At 44.7% G+C, this 26,932-nt stretch overlaps 1 protein-coding gene across 1 annotated transcript in view; it reads left to right on the top strand.

Moving 5' to 3' along the window:
* The first annotated feature begins 924 nt into the window (after positions 1–924).
* The window catches only part of LOC124619922 (1-phosphatidylinositol 4,5-bisphosphate phosphodiesterase classes I and II), a 403,835-nt gene continuing 377,827 nt past the window's right edge, over positions 925–26,932 (top strand). Inside the window, exon 1 of the mRNA XM_047146565.1 lies at positions 925–1,353. Within this exon, the coding sequence (XP_047002521.1) occupies positions 1,255–1,353 (99 nt within the window). The 5' untranslated portion in view covers positions 925–1,254. The remainder of the gene's footprint in view (positions 1,354–26,932) is intronic.

The raw sequence follows: 26,932 nt of genomic DNA, 5'->3' as shown, positions 1-26,932 counted from the left end.
GAGGAAAAGTTTTCAAATAACTGTTTCGGATGCTATACATTTGCTAGTGTTGATTCATGTTAACAGTTGTGTTCTACAAAGTGTGGTTCTTTCGCATTCCATAAAAACGTGAGTAGCTGTAGTTAAACATAATGTAAGACACTGGTTAAAATGTAGTAATTAGCAGTAGTTTGAAATTATATAACGGTGAAATATAGTTATAGCAATTATTACTGTTGTTGAGCAATGAATATGATGAATATGACCTTACAACTGGGCTTCTCTGGCGGAAGAATAGTTTCTCAATTATTTGTTTACATATCTGTGAGCACCCAGTTTGAAATTACCTTCACTTTCCGACAATAGTTATTAAACTGCATAATTTTGAGTCATCGCCAATACTATTAATGTCCAAACTGTAAACCAACAACTCACTTTTATTTACCTAGGTGTGAGCGAAAACAGTGGAAAATACCGAAGTTGAAACTTCTAGGTAATTAATACCTACAACACTCTAAGTAAGATTTTCAGTTTAACTGTGCAGGGGAGAGGAAGGAAATAATACTGTGTTATTTAAAAAAATTGAGTCATAAGCCACCTGAGAAGTCTCTGAAGTTTTGTATCTCATGATCGAAATTAACGATGCTCGCTGTGTATTTGAACTGTGCGCCCCACGCTGAACATCTTGAGACGCTGCTCAGCTGAAGTATTCATTTCAGTGGTAGCAATCGATATACAGTGAATCGTAATGACAATTTAACATTTTGATAAAAAGTTTGCTTTTGAGATTTTAAAATTTGACAGCTTGTTGGTCAGAAAGCTTTTGGTGGTCAAGTAAATGCAAATAAATCCACAGGAACTGTCAAAAGCACGGTTGCATATTGATTCGTTGACGGATGTAGTTAGGAATGTGCGGAGTACTTCCGGCTTTCGTGATTGGCCTAGAGGCGGCAGTGTTTCGACAAGCTCAGAGTTGAATGCTGGGTTTTCAATGATGTGTGCGAGAGGTACTGTAGTATGGATCTGCACGGATTTGTAGTTGATGTGAGTTAATTGCATGAAATGTAATGTAATTATGGCGTTTAGGAACATATTTTCCCGCAACGACAATCGCAAGAATGAGCTAACGTAGCTGAGTGTCCAGAAGTCCGCGAATCCCCAGCATTACCTATGATTTGACACTAGGATGTGGCTGTTGGGAAGGAGTAATGAGCGTAAAAATCTGCCTACAGTGCATCCGTAGGCCAAAGTTTGTGGTGTGCTGTTGACAGAAGTATGGCTGGTACAAAATCTACATCACAATGCAGCCTTTTGAAACCTGTCTCTGTGCCACAGTGTATGCAAGATGGTGAAAAATTCATCAAGTGGGATGAGGTAAGTAACAGTTTTTATCTTAGGTGATGGTTGCTCTGGCTATTGGGACAGTGTGTTTGTATTGCTGTTGGAGTACGCAACTACTTATCTATCTGAATACCTCGCTTTATTTTCACGGTCACCATCATGACTTCATAATACATACCTTAAAAATCACTATACCTACCAGTTTAAATTCTGAATTTAGCAACGGAACGGAAGTTCCGTTGCTCGCACACTTGCATTTTATCATCGTGTCTCGAATATTTTATAAATTGCAGTCTGTCTGTGAGATCAGAACTATCAAAAATAGTCTTGGAAATAGTCTTTCAAAGGTTATGTTTTTGTTTGTATGGTGTACAGTCGTCCTTATTTGTTGTGAATATAGCTAACTTATATCTACACAGTTAGGGAAATTGTACTTGCACGTCAGTGGATTCTGGTGGTAACTTGTAAATGGACGTTCCATTTAGTGTCGTTTTCGGGAACAAACCAGAGTTAGTGGAATGTACGATTCACATAGATTGTTCCGTGTCATTGTGAGTATGCAATTGTCACTAATTGAGCATGGGGACTGTATAAATTGTGATCCGGTTTGGTGAATGTAAATTTGTTGTTTGTGGTAGTTTTGCAACATTGTAATTATTTTTGTCCCAAAAATTCTGACAACATGCATTTCTTCTAATAGTTATCCTCAGTTGTATGTGTGCATTGTTGTTTAATGGGCAAGCCTTCATTTTCCTTCTCTCTTCTGAAATAGCATTCATTTTTAAGTGCCATTCCATTTCCCTTACACTTCCTATTCTCCTTAAATTCTGCTTTGTCAGTAACAGACACCACCCTAACAACCTGCACGAGACATTTATAGTTCACAATCTGACATGCAAGCCGGCCATGAACTAGTAACCACAAATGGCTGAACCAGAGTCTAAGCTTGTTCCTTGTAAGGAGAATATTGTATCCTCAAAATATTGGTTGGGGTGACAGACAGGTATGTAGATAGCCTGATATCTCAATTAGGCAGGGAAGTAAGTGCCTGTGAGTATTAAACCGAAGTTGTAGTAGGTTGATATGTAGTGTGGCTAGAGGTGTGCATTCTGCAGTTTTGTTATAGACAACTAAAGCTGCAAAATGGATTCAGAAAATGTGTGCTGCACAACTGACAAACATCAAACATTTTGGTGCATATTTTTTGCATATAATCTCAAACTGTGAAAACTGAAAGGGTGTTACTCTTGGCAGAAGTCGTGTGCTCTACCAACTAACATATTTGAGGTAGTACCACTGTTTACTGGCATACGTAAACGTAATTGCAGCACTTGAGTGCTTTATTTCAAACTCCCGTAGGAATGTATGGCGTACAGAAGGTATTTGATTACTAACGTTATGATCATGATGTAGTTGGAAAGCAATTAGGCCTAGAAGAGGACTTCCAGCCGAATCTGCTTTGTCTTTTATTTGCTTAACAAGTATTCGAAGTGTTGGTAAAGTGAGTAACAAGTAACTTGAACCAGGGTAAAGGAAAATTCTATTATTATTGAACAAATAATAAATGTTGATATTGCTGACACATGAAGTTGTGTTATGTGTACTGCTGTGGCAGTTTGTTTCTGTTGATTATAGCCAGTCGGATAATGCTGTATGGTAGCCAATGAGAATTGCTGAATCTAATTATTTCTGTTGGTGGAATATGTGGATTGATTTGTGTTTGATATGGAGACCAGGAAGAAAACTAAATGTGCTGACTGACTTGTATCATAGCCAGAGGCCATGGTTAGATTGTAATGTGACAATTTGGTTTTGAATTGGCGAAGACTGAGAATGTAAGGAAACTAGATATGCTGATGGATTGAGCTGCAGTGTAGCCTAGGGCCTAGGTTAGGTTGGAATGTGAAAGTTTGGTGGGGAGGTGGCAAAACAGTGTCTCGATATACGAAATAAGATTGCCGTCATACTTTAGTTTGTTGTGTAGCCCAAGCTATATGTTTATCATTGCAATCACCTACTTGTATTTCTTAAGCCAAAAATTCCAATGATATGGTTAAATTCTAACACATTAGAGGGGGGAAAAAAAAGCAAACTTTATTTACTAGTCATAAGTAGTTACGAATGAACATTCTGATCAGCTGCTGACCACTGACTTGTGATTCATCATGTTCATTTCCCATAATTCATCACAGCAACAGTCAACAACAGCCTCATGCAATGGAAAAGCTGCAGTACATTGTAAGTTCACTTTTACTGTCTGTGTTTTTCTGTCCCTTCTTTTTTGTAGGCTGCATATGTTCTTTTGCATCATTTTTTTGTTAATATTTATCTCGGAGTTTGAGTTATTCAGTGTTTTGTAGAATTTAGATTCCGTACTGCATATTGGATCTCTTGTTTATCATTTATTGAGCTGTAATAGCTATTGTAATAACTGTTGTTGTTGTTGTTGTTGCTATTGTTGTTGTTGTTAATAGGTATCATAATAAATGTTGTTGTTTGTGGTGGTGGTGGTGGTGGTAATTATTCTTAGCTTCTAATGCGATGGCCTACTTTTAATATTAAAAGTTTGGTTATACCACTAGTGATATTAACAGGGAAGAAGCATGTGTCAAATCCTCTCGGCCATTTTATGAGTTAGTAACTTACTGCTAGTTTCCACAGGTGTGCGGTAACTGTACAGTAAAATTTATCTCAGTAAGAGGGCAGGAGGCAATTGTCCGGTGTTCACTGACCAAGGATATGAAGACAAGAGACACTGCTTAGAAGTAGCCAAGAAGGCAGGTAGAGTTTTACAGCTGCCAGCATTCAACTTTTTTTTAGTTTCTTAGTATAAGTTGTAGAAGTGGCAATATTGATACAGATGCAGGCTAGTGAAGTGGAAACTTCCTTTTCACCTCTCAAGTAAGGCGGATGGCCATCTAATTCAGTGTCACCAAATTTCTAGTTGCACTGGGGTGAACAATAACAGTGATAGTTACATCCACATCCAGCAGCAAGATACAGTAGCATTGTGTGACAACCATATCAAGGAGTAAAACCATTGCTGAGATCTGGGTTTAACAAACTTTCATCTCTCAAGTGGTGGCTTGCTTAGTGTTGCTAGTCTTTGTTGCCAGTCTTTGTTGCCATATGCTGAGTGGCTCCATTATCTGTTACAATGGAACTTAGTAATTTTCAGAGACCCGGACTCTTAGTGTAACTATCTGGATCACAAGGAGTATGCAAAATCATGATAAAAATCTGTGTCAAGTTGAGCTTAGTGTGATTAGGTTTGGCGGCTGTTGAGGTGAAACAGTTAATAGCAGGAAACCTCTGGGATATCTGTCACACCATTGTGGATTGTTCAAACAGGCAGGACTCTTTCCAGATTAACTTGTGTGTGGTATTATTGCATCTGTAGATTAAACAAGCTGAACATTCTCCCTTTGTCTCAGCAGTTGGGTGATACTTCAGGGAACTTGGCTAGGTAAAACTTAGGGTAATCTCAGGTTCCCACACTGAATGCAGTTCGATGCTGTCAATCTGTTGTTACGGTAAAATGTGAACTGTTCGAAAATTTAACATGTGGTCCAAAGCAAAAATGTTCTGTAATGAGGATCTTGGCTTAATGCCTAAATCATGAAAATTGTAGACAACTTTGTGAAAAAATCCTCAAGTTGCACTGTTTGCTAATGGAGTGGATGGCTGTTGAAGTGATAGTCACTAGCAGGCAAATTCTTGAGAACTGTAATATTTCATGCTTACAAAGGTCTGCAATGTTTTGTATTAGTCAATTATTATTTTCTTACAAGCTTGTGGAAGTAAAAGGTTTCTAATTTTTTCTCAAAATATATTACCAGTGGAATGCTTGTACCGTGTGGGAGTAATAACAAATACACAACCAAGAGGTCAGTAGGCAGCATTCTAAGATGTAAATACCTCAGAATGCCTGTCAGTTGTATCAGAGCATTTAATGGTTCAAATAATGTGCTTGTATGTGAAAGGAGAAGGTGGCTAGTTGGTCATTTTACTTTCAGAAATGCATATATTGTATTGCAGGAACCCTTAAATTTGCAAAGGGCCAAATTAAGATATTCAACTGAGACTCAGTAAATACAGATCTCAGTAGCTTAAATTCGATTATAAATCATGGAATCCCATGATTCCCACTGTATGCTATTAGTAAAGATTACAGATTTTGCCTAAGGCCACGGCATGTAGCAATCCATAAGACAACTGAGCTTTGACTTTCACTGTAAGGAATGTCACCTTTGCGTCATGTTGAAAGTCATATTAGTTTGTTGTTTGCGCTTTAGTGAAAAGCATACAGCACAAATTATTGTGATGTGAGAAGTCTGTGTCAGTCTCAGATGACTCATCTTGAACTGAATTGAATTTTATTTGATCCTGTAGGATTACATGATGTCCATTCTAACATCATTGTTTATAATTAACAATCCTTACAAATTTATTGTGAACACTGTAAAATTCCTTTTCCATCAGATAGCCGTTTAGATTCTGTGAAAACTTAGTGTCATGTATGTCGTCATGCAATTTTTTAAACAGACTTCTTAATAATTTAATACCTGAGTACTGGGACACTTCTTCAAGCATTGTCAGTTAGTGGGGTATGCTTTGTATGTCATTCTTCCTCTGTGTGTTGTGGGTGTAAACACTAGCATTTGTAGTCTGCCTTGCACTCTCTCCTGTGACATATAGTATAGTTTTATCTATGTATGAGGAGGAAAAAGTTAAGACGCGTAGGCTTTTAAAGCAGTTTCTGCATGTTTCAGAAGTCTTTTGTCTTAATACAGTTTTGACTTTTTTTTAGTCTGAACATCCTTTTTATTGAAACTTCCTGGCAGATTAAAACTGTGTGCCCGACTGAGACTCGAACTCAGGACCTTTGCCTTTGGCGGGCAAGTGCTCTACCGACTGAGCTACCCAAGCACGACTCACGCCTCGTCCTCACAGCTTTACTTCTGCCAGTACCTCGTCTCCTACCTTCCAAGTAGGTGCTTGGGTAGCTCAGTCGGTAGAGCACTTGCCTGCGAAAGGCATAGGTCCCGAGTTAGAGTCTCGGTCCGGTACACAGTTTTAATCTGCCAGGAAGTTTCATATCAGCGCACTCTCCGCTGCAGAGTGAAAGTCTCATTCTGGATCCTTTTTATTACTTGAATGTTTGAGTTTCCCCACGCTACCACTCCATACTGCAGGTATGGTTCGAAGAGTCCATGTTGTACTGTGCACAGAAGGTGTTTGTCTGCATACTGTGCTAGCTGCCTCATTATAAATATGATGGAGCTGATTTTTCTGCAGACGGAATTAATTTGGTTCCATTTCAGCTTGTTATCCACAGTAATATCTAAGAATTTAGTGGATTCTACTTCTTCTAGTCTTGAATCATCCACTTCTAAACCCATGTGTACAGCCTTCTTTTTATTTGTGAACACTGCATGCATAGTCTTTTTTAGGTTTTATGAGAAGTCCATTTTCCAGGAGCCATTAAGCTGTGGTGTTCGCAGATATGTGTGCTCTTCTCTCAAGCTGTGCCACAGTTTGGTCATTGCTCAGTATTGTCATGCCATCTGCACACAACATTTTCTTCTCTTTGTCTTCAACACCTACATCATTAACAAACAGATTAAACAGCAATGGCTCCATTACTGATCCCTGGGACTCTCCATATTTGAGGGTTTCGGTTTCTAACTGATATGCATCCCCTGTTGATACATATTGCTTTCTGTTGCATAGGTATGATTCCATCCACTCCCCTGCTTGCCCTCGAATACCATAGTTTTCAAATTTTCTTATCAGTATTGAATGCTTTTGAGAGATCCAGAAACATTGCAGATGCAACTTGGTCTTCATCTAAGGACTGTATAATGTATTCTGTCAGACTGGCATTGCTTATTTTGTAAATCTACTCTTTCTGAAACAGTGCCGTGATGGTATGAGAATGTTGTATTTGTCCAGATAATCAGCTAATCTGTAATACATAAGCATTTCCGGAATTTTTGAGAAACCTGATATCAGTGAAACTGGCCTGTAGTTGTTGGGGTTTCATTGACCTGATACCTGTTTCTTTGTTTGGTCCAGCTTTTTTCTGTGTTTCATCATTAATTGTGTTCCAAGCTGCCTTTGTTTTGTTTCTTGAGTTCATTATGGTAACATTTTATAATTTTCAGCTTCACTCCACTGTCTCGGATCCTGCAGCTTCCTTCACAGTTCTGTTATTTCACTGGTAATCCACTTTGTCTTATCCTGCATTGTAATACTTGATTAGTGTCAGGCAATTAAAACTAAGTAGTGAATATCCTTGTATTTGTACTCACTGAGTTCATATTTTCACTTCTTTTAAACGAAACCAGGCATATAGTAAGTAACATTAAACAGTGATGCCATATCAACAGCTAAGTGTCCAAATTTACGCACTCTACTTGACTGAGAGAAAATGTCAAAGGAAAATAGGCATCACCTCCTCTCCTCTCAGGTGCCCCAGCAATTGCAGGAGGCCAACCATCACTGATCAGCAGTGGCCTGAAAAAAATTGATAATTGACATTACTGCCACACCATTGACTCAAGGAGCAGCTACACGTACTATTGCAGAAATACGATAGGCAGCAGGTATCTTCTGACCCCCCACCCTCCGCACTGTGGGGGCTCATAACTCTCTTGTGAGTATGTGCTTAGCTACCACAGGTCCCAGCCTTTGCAGCACTACTTCCTTTTATATTCTGCAAACCAATACCTTCCCCCCCCCCCCCCCCCCCTCCCCTTGGGTTCGGGGTTACAATAGCCCCAAGGTATTCATGCCTGTCATGAGAGGTGACCAAAAGGAGTTCCCATTTTTCAGCCTAATGAGTTATGGTACCCTTTTACGGTTTGACCTCCACATCTTCCAAAATTTTCTAAAGTGCGGGCCATTTGGGGCAGGATGCCTTACGTGATGCACCATATATCCATTGTCCACTTAGACCTTCTGGACCTTATTGCCATGACTCAACCTGCAGACTGGTTTTCTGGGCATGGACACATTACAGGGAACACCATCTACTTCCATAGTCCACTGTCCTCTTTTGATCACATGACAATATTGGATTTTTCCGCATCCAATATCCAGCACAGTAGCTAGTCCGTCGTGGAGAGGTCATCATGTACCCTCTTGGCCGTAGCCTGCTGACTACACAGGGACTGCACTACTGATGCCTGAGCTGCAACCTACCCATGTATGCCAAGAAGTAGGTACCCGTCTTCTTGGGGCATCAGGACTCCCGGCAGTAGCCATCGTGCCAGGTGGCCATTGTTGTGGCTGGGTGATGCCTGTGGGGAGAGCCCCTGATCAGAGTGGGTGGCATCAGGGTGGATGACCTGCAATGAAGCGGATGAAGTTATCAGATGCTGGCGGTCGAACGTCCCCAGCAATCTCTGAGCGAGGTAAGGAGCAATATAATGCTGAGAGGTACAGCCCCAAGTCATTCCCTTCTGTGACCACACCATGGGAGGAACATAGGGCTCAGGATCACAGACAGCCATATTCTTCTCAATACTTAGCTTGCGCCATGTCTGATGGGAAATCCCTTTTAACAACAAAGCCTCTATTTTTCGTTGAACACTTGGAAGGCAAGTTTTGGGAAATGGCGGAATATCAAAAATGAGGAACGGGTTGATCTCGACCCATACAGCATCCCCTGCCCATTCGTGAGAATTGCTTGCTTGTGGAAAGCTGGGTGATGTCCTGACCTACACCACCCCCCTTTCCTCCACAAGAGCTTAAATGTGGTCCAGGGCTTTATATTCCATAGAGATCTCCTCCTCCAGTCGAATGTCAAGGTGCCCACTTTGTCTAGTATGTGTATAGGGGGTCTAAGGACTACAGTGTCACCACCGGTGCCTTCATCTAGGCCTTTGGTAATTCACTGCCTGAAAAGGTCAAGGTGGTGGTATATCAGCATGTCGTTAAACCCTATGTTCCTCCCCCTATGTGGTGCTTCAGATGTTGGATATTTGGGCACATGTCCTCCCGTTATAGTGCCAACCCCGAATGGGACTGTGGACATCCATCACACACAAACATTCCTTGTGCGCCTCCTCCCATTTGTGTCAACTCCAGAGAGCATCATTCCCCCTGTTCACCGAATTGTGCAATTTTTCAGGAAGAACGGAAATTAATGGAATATAAGACTCTGGACAGGCTGACCTACCCAGAGGCAAAACGGAAATATGACCACCTAAACCCTGTGTGCATGATCTCCTCTTATACTGTAGCTATGACGACATTTCTCTCTCTCTCTGGCAATGGTAACCTCAACAGCTGTACCTAGAACAGTGGGCCCTCAGGGCCACCAGACTATGCCTGCCCCCCTTGTTGGTTGGGGGCATTCTTCCTCCCATTGTTCCCCTAACATCTGCTTTAGGAGCAACACCCCTCCCCAAACCATCCAGGATGTCAAGTCGCCACTTCTCAGCTGGAGAAGCAATAGCCTCCTCCCACTAGGAAGGGGTCACTCGGGATGTTGCTATCAAAAGATTCTGCTGCGGTGAAGCTGGACACCAGTCAGTGGCTGAAGGAGCAGCACACTGCTGATTGTAGGGCTTCCCAATCATCGTCGGTTCCTGAGACATTCGGAGAAGCCCTACCGGCCAGAGAAACAGAAAGCAAAGCAGGAGTACCAAAAGAAGCAGCCTTGCAAGAAAAGAGATACTGGTGGATCCCACACTGCCGCTTCTGGCAGGCTCCAATTCTGAGGATGAGGTGGAGATCCTAGTGTCTCCTGAGGACCTAGATCTCCCCAGAGCCTCAGAACCAATGGGCCCAAAGACCAAAAGCCCTCAGCAGATTGCAAAAAGTGCCCCTGAGGCATAAACCGCAGAAAATGTCATCCTCCAGTGGAATTATGGTGTATTTTTCCCCCACTTCACTGAGTTATGACAAGTCTTAAGTGTTACACCTGCTTTTTGCGTTGCCCTTCAGGAAACCTGGTTTCCAGCAATGCCGACCCCTACCCTTTGTGGCTATTGGAGGTATTACAAAAATCATACTGACTGGAACAGGGTGTTAGATGTAGTCTGTATCTATGTCCTTGCCTCTATATATAGTGCACCTGTGCCTTTCAAAATACCTTCAGAACCTGTGACTGTCAAGGTGAGGGCAACACAGGAAATTACCATCTGTAACATTTACTGTCCTACAGGTGGTGAAGTACAACAACATGTACTGACTGCACTTAATTCCCAACTTCTCCCACCTTCTCTACTTCTAGATAATTTTAAGCCCCATAATCCTTTGTGGTGTGGAACCAAGATTACTGACCAAGGGAAAGATGTTGACAATCTACTAACTCAACTCGACCGTTGCCTTCTAAATAGAAGTGCCCCTGCTCATGTCAGTGTGGCACGTGGCACGTACTTGGCAATTGATCTCTCCATTTGCGGTCCTGGCTTTTTACTATCCGTTCACTGGAGAGCTCACGATGACATGTGGTAGTGACCACTTTCTGCCCTTCTTGTCCCTCCCTTAGCATCACTCATCTGGAGGCTTGCCCAGATGGGCTCTTACCAAGGCTGACGGGGACGCTTTCACCTCACTACCACCGTTGAATCTCCATTGGATGGCAACACCGAGGAGGTGATCCAGACCATCATTATTTACATTGTTGTTGCAGCTGAATCAACAGTCCCTTATTTCTCAGATCATCCCTGGTGGAAGTCAGTGCCTTGGTGGTTGCCGGAAATCACTGCAGCCAGTAGAGACAACCGTAGGGGGGCCCTCCATCATAGGTAGCACCTGTCCCTGGAGCACCTCGTTGCCTTCAAATGGGTCTGTCAACTCATCAAACAACAGGAGGAGTAGTGTTGGGAACAATACGTCTCCACCACTGGAACATCCCTTCCCAAGCTTGGATCAAGCTCAGATGCCTCTACAGATATCAGGCCCCTGCAGGTATACCTGAAGTTTCCATACATGGAACTGTATATACCAATCCAGACGTAATCGCAGAGAATAATGCCGAACGTTATGCTCGAACCTCTGTCACCCCACCTTTCATCTCCTAAAACAGTGGGTGTAACACCACCACCTATCTTTTGCTCCATGCCACCCTGATCCATATGATACTTCCCTGAGTGAGTGTGAATTTCTCAATGCCCTTGTTGATTGCGCTGACATAGCCACTGGATCAGACTGCATCAATTCCTAAATGATTAAACATCTGTCAGCTGATTACCAGTGCCACCTCCTTGCTGTCTTCAACCACATCTTGAGGGATGGCAAATTCCCATCGCAAGGGGTGAGAAAGTACCATCGTTCCAGTGCTAAAACCTGGTAAAACTCTATTAGATGTGGATAGCTATTGTCCTATCTGCCTCATGAATATTCTGTGCAAACTGCTCAAACATATTGTGAGCCAGTGGTTGTACTGGCTCCTAGAGTCTCAAGGCCTTCTGGCTCTGTCACAGTGTGGTTTTCACCAATATCGTTGCACCACTGACATCTTGGTATCCTTGGAGTCTGTCATCAGAACAGCCTTTTCCTACCGTCAACACCCTATTGCCGTCTTTTTTGACCTGACGAAAGCCTACAATAGCACTTGATGACACCACATCGTAGCTACTTTGCACAAATGGGGTCTCTGGGACCTGCTCCAGATTTTTATATGGAACCTTTTTTTGCTTCACATTTTCGGAGTTAGAGTTGGTGCTTCTCACGGTTCACTCCATATCCAAGAGAATGGGCTCTGTACTGAGCAAACCCACTCATTTTAATTGTCATTAATGGTCTTACAACCACAGTGGAGTCATCAGTGTCCCCCTTCTTGTACACTGACGATTTTTGTATTTCCTTCTACTCCTTTTCTATCAATGTGGCTGAACATTGACTGCAGGGAGCCATATGAAAGGTGCAGTCGTAGGCCCTCACTCGTGGCTTTCAGTTTTCAACCGCCGATACTTGCGTCATCCACTTCTGTCATCGTATGTCCATCCACATCCGGAACTTTACCTTGATGACCAGCTACTTAATGTAGTGGAGATTACCGCTTTTTGGGACTGGTCTTCTATGTCCGCTTAACTGGGCTTCCCCATCTTCGTCAGCTTAAGGAAAACTGCTGAAGGCATCTTAGTATTATTCGATGCGTGAACTACACCATCTGGGATGCTGATTACCCTACACTGCTGCAGCTGTACAAAGCTGTTTACAGCCTCATCTTGACTAAGGGAGATTGGTGTACGATTCAGCATCACCCTCAGTGTCGTGGCTCCTGGATCCTATACACCATTGTGGAGTTCGACTTGGAGCGGGAGCTTTCCAAACGAGTCCAGTGAACAGCTTACTTGTGGAAGCTGGCATTCCTCCATTGTGGATCATGCGACAACACTGCTTGTGAGTTATTCACATTCATAGATCGCCTCAACATCCAAATTAATGTCTCCTTTTCCTTAACACGGTGATCCATCTCCCGCGACAGTGGCCCAGATCGGGGATTCCAATTGCAGTCCATCTTGCCTCGGCCATGGTCCTTCATCTGGACCTATCACCAACCCCAAAAGTCTCAGTTCATCCTGAGGCACACTCTATTATTGGTAAGTTCCAGGTCTCAGAAATACTCTACACTAATGGCTTGATGGTCGTTTTGGCTTCATGTGTGCTCAGGCTGGACTTACTGAACAGCGCTCCTTGCTGGATGGCTGCAGTGTTTTCACTGTGGAGTTGGTGGCCATCTCTCGTGTTCTTGAACATCTCTACTCCTGCACAGGTGAGTCCTTCCTCATATGTAGTGACTTCTTAAGCAGCATACATGCTCTTGACCAATGCTTCCTTTGCCATCATTTGGTAATGACTAGCTGGGAATCTCTTTATGCCCTCAAAAACAGTAGACGTTCAGTGTCTGTTATTTGGATCCCAGGACATGTTGGGATCCCAGGCATTGAACTTGTTGACAGGCTGGCCAGACTGACTGCCGGTAAAACAACCCTAGAGACTGGCACACAGGAGAATGACCTACGATTGGTCTTCCGTCATAAAGATCTGGGATACTGAGTGGTGCACTCTCAGTACACCAAATAAACTATGTATTATCAAGGAGACAACAAATGTACGGGGGTCATCCATGTGTGCCACTCGCAGGGACTGTGTTGTCTTTTGACGGCATCTCCTACGTTGTGAGGACCCACCTCCGTGTCACTGTGGTTCCCGCTTGACTGTGGTCCACATCTTGTTGGACTGTCCGATTTTAGCCGCCCTGAGGTGGACTTTTGACCTTCCCACCTTACTGTCTATGGCATTATACAACAATGCCTTAACAGCTGATTTAGTTTTATGTTTTCTTCGAGAGGGAGGTTTTTATCACTCAAAGGGTGGCTTCTCTCCCAAGCCTTCACCCTCTCTCTTTCTAACTCTTCCTCGTTCTTTCTTTGCTGTTTATTCACCTTTTCCCTATTTGTGTTACTCTAGCCATATGTTTTTCAGCTGGAGATTTTAGTATGTTAAAGAGTGGCTGGGGCTCATCCTTTTTGATTCTTGCCATCAGCCAGCCCAGGCTATCTGCTATATTATTTTAATACCTCCAACCACTTTTCCTTTTAGTGTAAGTTTTTCCCCTGCTGTTTAGCTTTTTTTTTTTTTTTTGTCTTGTCTTTCAGTGTGGTTCCAAATTAGTTTCACCATCATTTTACTTTCCCCGACTTCTTTTGGGAATGGTTTTAACCAGGAATCTGTGTGCACGAGGAAAAAAGTACAGACTTTACTCCCCAAACCAACCAACCAACCAACCACTATACTTTCCCCTTCTACCTTTCCGTTGGATAGTCTTTTTGGTGTAGAACCTGCTTGGACTTGTTACCTGATTTGGGACCCTGGTTTTCCATTTCACTTGTGGTGCTCTCAACAATGATTCCCATTGTTGGTTTTGACCTGACACCACTTTTTCAAATTTTTCAGAAGTGTGGATTGTACTGGGAAGAATGCCCAATATGATGTCTGCTCCTCCTCTGTGCCTTTCCACCTTTTCACTCTTCCTTTCTGGTAAGGTAGGACACCCAAACCCCAGCTTGGTAGCAATCATGGTGTGTGTGTGTGTGTGTGTGTGTGTGTGTGTGTGTGTGTGTGTGTGCGCGTGTGTGTTGGTGGGGGGGGGGGGGGGAGTCGTCAAGTACGTGTGTTGGTGGGGGGGGGGGGGGGGGAGTCGTCAAGTACGTGCACAGTAGTAGCCCCCTGACCATGCAGGGACCACTCTTGGGTGCCTGAAGTGATTACTCCCCATGTGTGTCCAGGAGTATGTGCCTGCCATGACTGGGGCATCAGGACTCCAAGCAACAGATTACTGGCCAGGTCGCCGTTGCTGAGGCTGGGTGTGACCATGGTGGATGACTTGTGTATGCTTTGTCCGTCATGTCCATAAGAGGCCATTGCTACTTGGGCCTTCATCTTGGCCTTTGAGGGTGATTTGCCTGAAACGGTCAAAATGATGGTATACCGATGTGACCTGGAACCATATCTTCGCCCCCACCTCATGCAGTGCTTCAGATGTGAGGAATTGAGACTTGTCTTCATGTTGTGGCATTCCCATTTTCAAGAAGGGTCATAAATCAGATGCGAATAATTATAGGCCTATTTCGCTTACGTCAATCTGTTGTAGAATAATGGAACATGTTTTGTGTTCTCGTATTATGACGTTCTTAGATAATACAAATCTCCTTCATCATAACCAACATGGATTCCGCAAACAGAGATCATGTGAAACTCAGCTCGCCCTATTTGCCCAAGAAATTCACAGTGCCGTAGACACTGGCGAGCAGATTGATGCCGTATTCCTGGACTTCAGGAAGGCATTTGATACGGTCCCGCACTTACGTTTAGTGAAAAAAATACGAGCTTACGGAATATCGGACCAGGTTTGTGATTGGATTCAGGATTTCCTAGAAGAAAGAACACAACATGTCATTCTTAACGGTTCAAAATCTGCAGATGTAGAGGTAATTTCGGGAGTACCGCAGGGAAGCGTGATAGGACCTTTATTGTTTACAATATACATAAATGTCTTAGTTGACAACATCGGTAGCTCCGTGAGGCTATTTGCAGATGACACGGTTGTCTACAAGAAAGTAGCAACATCAGAAGACTCGTACGTACTCCAGGAGGACCTGCAGAGGATTAATGCATGGTGCGACAGCTGGCAGCTTTCCCTAAACGTAGATAAATGTAATATAATGCGCATACATAGGGGCAGAAATCCATTCCAGTACGATTATGCCATAGGTGGTAAATCATTGGAAGCGGTAACGACCGTAAAATACTTAGGAGTTACTATCCGGAGCGATCTGAAGTGGAATGATCACATAAAACAAATAGTGGGAAAAGCAGGCGCCAGGTTGAGATTCATAGGAAGAATTCTAAGAAAATGTGACTCATCGACGAAAGAAGTAGCTTACAAAACGCTTGTTCGTCCGATTCTTGAGTATTGCTCATCAGTATGGGACCCTTACCAGGTTGGATTAATAGAAGAGATAGACATGATCCAGCGAAAAGCAGCGCGATTCGTCATGGGGACATTTAGTCAGCGCGAGAGCGTTACGGAGATGCTGAACAAGCTCCAGTGGCGGACACTTCAAGAAAGGCGTTACGCAATACGGAGAGGTTTATTATCGAAATTACGAGAGAGCACATTCCGGGAAGAGATGGGCAACATATTACTACCGCCCACAAATATCTCGCGTAATGATCACAACGAAAAGATCCGAGAAATTAGAGCAAATACGGAGACTTACAAGCAGTCGTTCTTTCCACGCACAATTCGTGAATGGAACAGGGAAGGGGGGATCAGATAGTGGTACAATAAGTACCCTCCACCACACACCGTAAGGTGGCTCGCGGAGTATAGATGTAGATGTAGATGTAGATCCCAGTTTGTAGTGATTGCGGACGACCATGGCATGCAAACATTCCTCCTCCTCCTGTCTGCATCATCTGTGGAGAGCACCACTCTCTCTGCTCACCTGATTGCACTATCTTTCGCAGAGAGATAAAAGTATAAGAATGTATGATTGGACAGACTGGCGTACCAAGAAGACAAGAAAAAATGAGCATCTACATTGTGCGTGCACGACAGTGTTGCACACTACAGCTATGACAATGTCACCCTCTGTGCCAATGGTGCTGTCCCCTACCTCCACCCACATTGGGTGCAATGGCTTCCCACCCACCGGAGATGCCAATCCCCAACCCCCTTCCAGAGGTGCATCACCCTCATCTGGCCTTTCATACCAGGAGGGATTCCCGTCGGACACTCCCCTCAAAGGTTTCAGCAGCCAGTGGCTGAAGAAGCCTCAGGCTGCTGATTGTAGGGCTTCACGATCTTCTTCAGTCTCTGAAACAAATTCAGAGAAGGCCCCCCCCCCCCCCCCCTGTCGTCCAAACCCCCGTCGTCCAAACCCCCTAAAGAAAAGAAAGACAAAAATAAGTCTTCCAAGACGAGGAAATTATGGTGGCCCCCATACCACAAGATCCCACATGTTCTGTTTCAGTGGCGACAGCAGCAATCTCGGTTGCCTCTGAGGCTCCAGATCACACCACACAACGTGTCTCAAAACCTATGTCTCAACCAATGGCAGCAGGTGACCCAGGGACGTAACCTCCTGCCTCTTGGTCTCTTCATGTCCTCACATTGCACCAGCAGCACAATTCTCCAGTGAAATTAGAGTTGTTCTGTCCACCACCTGGTGAGATATGACATCTCTTAACTGCATCTCCTGCTTTCTGCATTGCCTTTCAGGAAACTGTTTGCAGCAACACAGACACCTGTCCTTCACGACTACCAGGGATACGATAAGAATTGTTCTGATCATGATAGGGTGTCATGTGGAGTTAGCACGAATGTTCTGAACTCTGTATATAACAAACTTGTGCCTCTTTATACAACTTTGGAAGCTGTGACTGTAGAGGTAAGGCCATTTCAGGATTTTACCATCTGTAATGTTTATCTCCCTCCTGGTGGTGGAATGCCTCAGAAAGTATTTTCTGCATTGGTTTCTTAGCTCCCCCCACCTTTCCTAATCTTGGACAACTTCAGTTTCCATAACCGTTTGTGGGGTGGAACCATGATCACTGGTCGCAGTAAAGAAATCGAAATCTTACTGGCAGATCTCGACCTCTGTTTCTTGAATACTGGTGTCTCCACACATTTCAGTATGGCAGGTTAGATGGGTTGTGCACAATGCCGACTGGGATGCTTTCACCTCTACTTTCGTTCTGAGTTCCCCACTAAATGGAGGCTTTGACAAGGCTGTCCAGAATGCAACAGCAGCCTTTCTTTGGCAACCAACTTAGCCATCCTCTATTCTTCTGGATCCTCCTTCAGAAGATAGTACCTTGGTGGACCTTGGAAATCACAGAGGCCATTCTTCACCATCATAAGCACCTCATTGCCTTTAAACAGCTCTGTGCCTGAGCCTGCCATGTAATAGAACAACAGAAGCAAGAATGCTGGGAACGGCTTATTTCAACCATTGGACCATGTATGCCCTCTTTGCAGGTTTGGGCGAAGATCAGATGCCTCTGTGGATACCAGCCCTCTGCAGGTGTACTTGGCATATTTTTTGAATGGCACTGTTTTCACTGACCCAGATGCCGTAGCCAAACATTTTGCTAGAGCAGCTGCATCTGAGAACTACCAACCTGCCATTTGTGTCCTTAAACAGCAGATTGAATCATTGCATTTAAGTTTCACTGCATGCCATTCAGTGAGTGGGAATTCTTCAGCACCTAGCACTTTGCTCTAATGCAGCTCCAGGACCAGGCTGAATCCACAACCAGATGCTAAGCACCTACTAGTGGACTGTCAGCATGATCTTACCATCTTCAGCCGTATCTGGAGTGAGGAGTTCCCATCGCAATGGCAGGAGAGCATCATTGTTTCTGTACTGAAACAAGTAAGCATCCCACAGAGATGGACAGCTACATGAGTGGTGTCTCTGGAGCCCAATTTAGACTTTTGTCCTGAAGATCTTGTTGCACAGTTCGTTCCGTATGGGATCCCAAAGGGCTCTGCTCTGTATCAAATTTCACCTCTTTTAGTGGCCATCAATAATCTAGCAGTAGCTGTGGTGTCTTCAGTATCACTCTCCTTGTATGCCGACAATTTTTGTGTTTACTATTGCTCCTGTAGTGTGCATGTTGCTGAACGCCGGCTGCAGGGCACCATTCAAAATGTGCTGTCATTGGTCCTTATACATGCATTTCAGTTTTCTACCACCAAGATTTGTGCCATGCACTTCTGTCACCATCGTACTGTTCGCCCACAACCAGAACTTTACCTCGACCTGAGTGTTTAAAAGGCTTATCGCATTTTGGAACAGGTCTTTGGTGCCCGGTTGATTTGGCTTCCCCGTCTTCGCCAGTTTAGGCAAAGGTGCTGGCTACACCTTAACACACTTCACTGCCCCAGTAACACCAGCTGGGATGCAGACCGCACTACCCTTCTTCAGCTTTACAAAGCCATGATCCTTTCCCCCCTCCCCTTGATTATGGGAGTCTGGCATATTGTTTGGCAAGACCCTCAGCATTGTGGTCACTTGAAACAGAAGCCTTTCGGACTGGTCCTATGAACAGCCTACTTGTGGAGGCTGTGGTCTCTCCACTACTGATCAGGTGCCAACACCAACTACTCACTTATGCTATACATGTCCATGGCTGCCACAAGTATCCAAACTACCATGTTCTTTTTCCTAGTAAGGAGGTCCATCTCCCCTAACAGGCTCAGAACTGGTGCCACAATTTCAGTTCGATTACAGTGACTGTGCTCTGAATGCCAACTTCACTCACTGCTGTCTCTTGTCGGGGAGAAATTGTGTACACCCACATGGTGTGTGCCCCAACCTCTGATGTCTCAATTTATCCTTTGGACCAAAAGTTTCAGTTGACCCCATGGAGCTTTGCAGTGCTCCTGGCTGTCCTCAATGCATTTCCAGGTTCAGAAGTGGCATACACTGACAGCTTAATGGTTGATGGACTGGTTTTGCATACACACGTAAGGTGCAGTGAACTATGCTCCATGCTTAGTGGATGCAGTGCCATCACTGCTGAGTTGGTGGACATCAAACGAGCTTTCAGCCAAGCTTGTTCTTGCACCAGCAAGAAGCTTCTTATCTGCAGCATCTCCCTAATCAGCCCTCAGGCTATAGACTAGTGCTACCCCTGTCACCCATTAGTCATGATTATCCAGAGTCTTCTTTCTGACCTCCATCAAACTGGACAGCCAGTCGTCTTTGTTAGGACCCCTGGACATGTTGGCATCTCAGGGAATGAAGATACTGACTGCTTGGCAAAGTTGGCTACCTGGATGCCAGGGTCCCATAACTGGACCTTTGGTTGACTCTATGCCATCAATTGCTGAATGTCTGGAATTCAAATGGTTCGCCCTGGACTCCCCAAACAAACTGAGGGCAATAAAGAAGACCACAACCACTTAGCAGTCGTTTCTTCACACGTCTCACAGGGAATCCACTGTCCTTTGTCAGCTACACACTAGCCGAACTTGGCTGACCCACAGCCACATTCTCTGACATGAGGACCCTCCTTGCTGCCATTGTGGTGCCTGTCTGACAGTGACCCACGTCATACTAGACTGCTCCAGTTTAGCTGCTTTGCTGCAACTTCTTGACAAGCTATTTCTGGTGCTAGCAAACCACGCCAAAGCATCTTAACCTGGTTTTGTGTAAGCTACTGGAACGTATGGTATGTCGGTGGTTGGGTTGGGTCCTGAAGACACGTGGCCTACTGGCTCCATGTCAGGGCAGTTTCCGCCAGGGTTGCTCTACCACTGATAACCTTGTGTCCCTTGAACCTGCCATCCAAACAGCCTTTTCCAGACGGCAACATCTCGTTGCTGTCTTTTTTGACTTGCGTAAAACATAAGACACAACATGGTGACATCATATCCGTGCCACATTGGATGAGTGGGGTCTCCAGGGCCTGTTCTCGATTTTTATCCAAAACTTCCTGTCGCTCTGTACTTTCCATGTGCAAGTTGGTGCCTCCCATAGTTCCATCCATATCCAGGAGAATGGAGCCCCACAGGGCTTTGTATTGAGTGTCTCTCTATTTTTAGTGGCCATTAACAGTCTAGCAGCAGCTGTCGGACCATCCATCTCACCTTCTCTGTATGCGGATGACTGCTGCATTTCGTACTGCTGCTCCAGTACTGGTGTTGCTGATCATTGCCTACAGGGAGCCATCCACAAGGCGCAGTCATGGGCTCTAGCCCACGGCTTCCAGTTTTCAGCCACAAAGTCATGTGTCGTGCACTTCTGTCGGTGTCGTACCGTTCATTCGGAGCCAGAAGTCTACCTTCATGACGATCCACTTACTGTAGTGGGGACATACCAATTCTTAGGACTGGTTTTCGACGCTCAAATTGACTTGGATTCCTCATCTTCGTCAGCTTAAGCTGAAGTGCTGGTAGCACTTCAATGCCCTCCATTATCTGAGCAACACCAATAGGGGTGCATATCACTCTATGCTGCTGCGGCTCTAAAGAGCCCTTGTCCATTCCCGAATTGACTATGGGAGTGTGGTTTACGATTCGGCAGCGCCCTCAGCGTTGCATTTACTTGACCCTATGCACCACTGCAGGGTTCAACTAACGACAGGAGCTTTTAGGATGAGTCTAGTGACCAGCGTACTGGTAGAGGCTGGGGTACTTCCATTGCAGATCAGACGTGCACAACTGCTCGCCACACACATTCGTAGTTCTCCTGAGCATCCACATTACTGTCTCCTTTTCCTGCCCGCAGCAGTCCATCTCCCGTATTAGCGGCCCAGGTCAGGTCTAACGTTTGCGAGTCGCGTGCAGTCCCTTCTCTCTGAACTGGAGTCCTTCCCTTTACCACCTCTACTTGCGGTCCGATCACGTATGCCTCCATGGCGTACACCTCGGCCGCAGTGTCGTCTGGACCTATCACGTGGCCCTAAGGACTCAGTTAACCCTGCGGCTTTCTGCTGTCACTTCCTCTCGATTCTTGACGCATTCTGGGGCTCTGAAGTGGTTTACACAGATAGCTCGATGACTGATGGTCACGTAGGCTTTGCATATGTTCATGGAGGACATATTGAACAGCACTCCTTGCCAGATGGCTGCAGTGTTTCCATTGCAGAGCTGGCGGCCATATCTCGTGCTTTTGAGCACATCCACTCATGCCCTGGCACGTCATTTTTGCTGTGTACTGACTCATTGAACAGCCTATAAGCTATCAACCAGTGCTACCCTCGCCATCCTCTGGTAGCATCCACCCAGGAGTCCATCTATGCCCTGGAACAGTCATTGTTCAGTGGTGTTTTTCTGGACCCCTGGACATGTCGGAATCCCAGGCAAAGAACTTGCCAACAGGTTGGCCAAACAGGGATGCGGAAACCGCTTCTGGAGATGGGCATCTCTGAAGCTGACCTGCGTTCTGTCTTATGCCGCAGGGTTTTCAGGCTTTGGGAGACGGAATGCCATAACAGTGCACACAAGAAGCTGTGTATCATTAAGGAGATGACGAATGTGTGGAAGTCTTCCATGCGGTCCTCTCATGGGGAATCAGTTGTCCTCCGCCGGCTCCGCACCAGCCATACATGGCTAATGCGTGGTCACCTACTCTGTCGCAAGTACCCATCTCTGCGTTACTGAAACTCCCAAATGACAGTCGTTCACCTCTTGCTGGACTGCCCACTTTTAGCTGCTCTTCAGTGGATTTTTGACTTTCCCAGCTCCCTAGCTTCAATGTTGGGCAATGATGCCTCAGCAGCACTTTAGTTTTAAGTTTTATCCGTGAGAGTGGGTTTTATACTTCTACGTAGGTTTTAGTGCATGTCCTTTGTCCCTCTGTGTTCTCCACCCAGTGCTTTTAGGGTAGAATTTTTAATGTGTTGCAGAGTGGCTGTCTTCTCCTTTTTATCCTCATAGTTGACCAGCCACTGTAATCTGCTTTCTTGTTTTACTCTCTTCTGTTTTTAGTGTCTCTGTTGTTTTGTTATTCTCTTTTGTTCCTTTTTAGGGTTCGTTGCCTTTCCTTTGTTCTTGTGGGTTTTCCTTTCTTTCCTTTTTGTGTTGTGTGTCTCGTCCATTTTATTCTCACACTAGTGGCATTGTTTTATTAGGAACAAGGGACCGATGACCTCGTAGTTTGGTCCCTTCCCCCCTCTTTTAAACCAACCTCCATCCAACCAACCTGGTTTTGTGTTTCACCGGCGAAGGTGGTTTCTATTCATCTCTGTTAGGTGGGGCACTTTGGCCTCATTGACCGCCTGAGGATTTGTTTGAAAGGGCATCCCTTGTCTGCTCTGGCCCAGAGGTCCCATGGCGGCCCTTGTTTGATGGTCTGGCCGGGCCCCTACCCTTCCCTTCTTTTTATTCTCCTTGTTCTTTTATGTTTGTGATTTTTATTGTTTTACCTTTTCTAAACTCTTATCATGTTATCTGTGTTGCTCATTTCCTTGAGGTAATGGACATTGAGGTGGTGCTGGTGGGATGCAGAGGGTGCACCTCCACAACTATATTCTGGGTAGAAAGTCTTGTCCACCTTACCCCGTCTCACTCACTCCTACTTCTCCTTGATTTTATCTCTGTCTTTTGCTTCCTCTCAATATTTGCTTTTGTATTTTCCTTGTGAAGGCTATTCCTGATTAGATACATAAAGGATGAAGGGACTGATGATCTCACAGCTTGGCCCCCTTAATGCTAACAACCAACTGACCGATCTCTTCCTGTGTCCAAACCAAAACGGGCAAATACTTCCATTAATGCTCTTGTAAGTGGCAACTTTGCACAGGACACAAATTTAATTATGATTTCATCAGGCAGAAACTGTTCTCCAAAAATGTAATTGTGAATGGAATTTTGAAAGTAAGGGGCTAAGAGTAGAATGTAGAACTTTGGGTGACAAGATGCCATTACCTTCTAGCTCTGATGACTCTGCTCAGAGGAAGTTTTGATGAATATACCGACCAGTTCCTTTGTTATTTCATTAAATGTACTTAGTACTTAGTTTACATTGTTGTGAATTATGAAAACTGGAGAAAATCTTAAATATAGACACTGAACAGCTTTCACGTTTCAGCAGACTATGCAGTACATTCAGCAGTTGCTGCTATCGTTTATGCATCATTGTACCTAACTATATTTTAGATATTTCACACAAATGATATTGACAATATACTCGATACAGTCAGTAAACAGAACGGAAATATAAATTTACTGTTGAATATGAAAACAATGGTAGCATCAACTTCCTATACGTAAACATTAGTAAAGAAAACTATTTACACGCCTTCAGAGCCCACAGAGCATAAACAGACACCACAATACACAGCTCATATTGCCACCCTACAAACACAGATTGCATACATAGCACTATTTAACAAGCCAATAATATGCCAGTGGATAAATATGCAAAGCACAACAGACTCAGCACGATCACATAGATAGCTGCAGAAAATGGCTTTGATGACACACTTACTGCCAACCTCTCAGAGAAAAGTAAAAAACGACAATAAAGTAACTGCTACACAGAAAATAAAAAGAAACCCTCCACTTGCGTACCATTCACAAGCAAACTCTCGTACAGAGTAGCAAATATTTTCAAACTGCACAGCATCAGCATTGCTTTCAAAACACAGCAAACTGCAACACACACGGAGACACAACATAAATACACACACAATTAGGCATTTACAAAATAGTCTGTAGGGCATTCAAAGCCTATCATGTTCGGCAAACTCTGCGAAACTCCCAAAAAAGTGATACAATAAATAAATAAAGGCCTACCACACAAACTGTTACGATAATTTTTGTATGTCCTTGAATATCTGGCAGATAGTAACAATGTAAATTTCTTCAGTAGTTTCTGCAATGTGGAATGTTTGTTTCATTAATGCAGAGAGAGGGAAAGCATCTATTATTTATTTATCGTATGGCTTTACCAGCGCAAGTGCAGTATTGACATCGTAAATTTACATAGCATAACATATAAATACAAATATACATATATGAATACAATAGAGGGAAACATTCCACGTGGGAAAAATATATCTAAAAACAAAGATGATGAGACTTACCAAACAAAAGCGCTGGCAGGTCGATAGACACACAAACAAACACAAACATACACACAAAATTCTAGCTTTCCCAACCAACGGTTGCTTCATCAGGAAAGACGGAAGGAGAGGGAAAGACGCAAGGATGTGGGTTTTAAGGGAGAGGGTAAGGAGGAGTCATTCCAATCCCGGGAGTGGAAAGACTTACCTTAGGGGGGAAAAAGGACAGGTATACACTCGCACACACGCACATATCCATCCGCACATACACAGACACAAGCAGACATTTGTAAAGGCAAAGAGTTTGGGCAGAGATGTCAGTCGAGGCGGAAGTAAAGAGGCACAGATGTTGTTGAAAGACAGGTGAGGTATGAGCGGCGGCAACTTCAAATTAGCGGAGGTTGGGGCCTGGTGGGTAACGAGAAGAGATAATAAACTGAAGGGCAAGTTCCCATCTCCGGAGTTCTGACAGGTTGGTGTTAGTGGGAAGTATCCAGATAACCCGGACGGTGTAACACTGTGCCAAGATGTGCTGGCCGTGCACCAAGGCATGTTTAGCCACAGGGTGATCCTCATTACCAACAAACATTGTCTGCCTGTGTCCATTCATGCGAATGGACAATTTGTTGCGGGTCATTCCCACATAGAAAGCTTCACAGTGTAGGCAGGTCAGTTGGTAAATCACGTGGGTGCTTTCACATATGGCTCTGCCTTTGATCGTGTACACCTTCCGGGTTACAGGACTGGAGTAGGTGGTGGTGGGAGGGTGCATGGGACAGGTTTTACACTGGGGGCAGTTACAAGGGTAGGAGCCAGAGGGTAGGGAAGGTGGTTTGGGGATTTCATACGGATGAACTAAGAGGTTACGAAGGTTAGGTGGACGGCGGAAAGACACTCTTGGTGGAGTGGGGAGGATTTCATGAAGGATGGATCTCATTTCAGGGCAGGATTTGAGGAAGTCGTATCCCTGCTGGAGAACCACATTCAGAGTCTGATCCAGTCCCGGAAAGTATCCTGTCACAAGTGGGGCACTTTTGTGGTTCTTCTGTGGGAGGTTCTGGGTTTGAGGGGATGAGGAAGTGGCTCTGGTTATTTGCTTCTGTACCAGCTCGGGAGGGTAGTTGCGGGATGCGAAAGTTGTTTTCAGGTGGTTGGTGTAATGGTTCAGGGATTCCGGACTGGAGCAGATTCGTTTGCCACGAAGACCTAGGCTGTAGGGAAGGGACCGTTTGATGTGGAATGGGTGGTAGCTGTCATAATGGGGGTACTGTTGCTTGTTGGTGGGTTTGATATGGACGGACGTGTGAAGCTGGCCATTCGACAGGTGGAGGTCAACGTCAAGGAAAGTGGCATGGGATTTGGAGTAGGACCAGGTGAATCTGATGGAACCAAAGGAGTTGAGGTTGGAGAGGAAATTCTGGAGTTCTTCTTCACTGTGAGTCCGGATCATGAAGATGTCATCAATAAATCTGTACCAAACTTTGGGTTTGCAGGCCTGGGTACCGAAGAAGGCTTCCTCTAAGTGACCCATGAATAGGTTGGCGTAAGAGGGGGCCATACTGGTACCCATGGCTGTTCCCTTTAATTGTTGGTATGTCTGGCCTTCAAAAGTGAAGAAGTTGTGGGTCAGTATGAAGCTGGCTAAGGTAATGAGGAAAGAGGTTTTAGGTAGGGTGGCAGGTGATCGGCGTGAAAGGAAGTGCTCCATCACAGCGAGGCCCTGGACGTGTGGAATATTTGTGTATAAGGAAGTGGCATCAATGGTTAAAGGGAACAACCATGGGTACCAGGATGGCCCCCTCGTACGCCAACCTATTCATGGGTCGCTTAGAGGAAGCCTTCTTCGTTACCCAGGCCTGCCAACCCAAAGTTTGGTACAGATTTATTGATGACATCTTCATGATCTGGACTGACAGTGAAGAAGAACTCCAGAATTTCCTCTCCAACCTCAAGTCCTTTGGTTCCATCTGATTCACCTGGTGCTACTCCAAATCCCATGCCACTTTCCCTGACGTTGACCTCCAATGGCCAGCTTCACACGTCCGTCCACATCAAACCCACCAAAAAGCAACAGTACCTCCATTGCGACAGCTACCACCCATTCCACATCAAACGGTCCCTTCCCTACAGCCTAGGTCTTCGTGGCAAACGAATCTGCTCCAGTCCGGAATCCCTGAACCTTTACACCAACCACCTGAAAACAGCTTTTGCATCCCACAACTATCCTCCCGACCTAGTACAAAAGCAAATAACCAGTGCCACTTCCTCATCCCCTCAAACCCAGAACCTCCCACAGAAGAACCACAAAAGTGCCCCACTTGTGACAGGATACTTTCCGGGACTGGATCAGACCCTGAATGTGGCTCTCCAGCAGGGATACGACTTCCTCAAATCCTGCCCTGAAATAAGATCCATCCTTCATGAAATCCTCCCCACTCCACCAAGAGTGTCTTTCCGCCGTCCACCTAACCTTCGTAACCTCTTAGTTCATCCGTATGAAATCCCCAAACCACCTTCCCTACCCTCTGGCTCCTACCCTTGTAACTGCCCCCAGTGTAAAACCTGT

This window comes from Schistocerca americana, chromosome 6, assembly GCF_021461395.2.
Source record: "Schistocerca americana isolate TAMUIC-IGC-003095 chromosome 6, iqSchAmer2.1, whole genome shotgun sequence".
Classification (NCBI taxonomy): Eukaryota; Metazoa; Arthropoda; class Insecta; order Orthoptera; family Acrididae; genus Schistocerca; species Schistocerca americana.
This window is presented reverse-complemented; position numbering and strand designations above follow the sequence as displayed.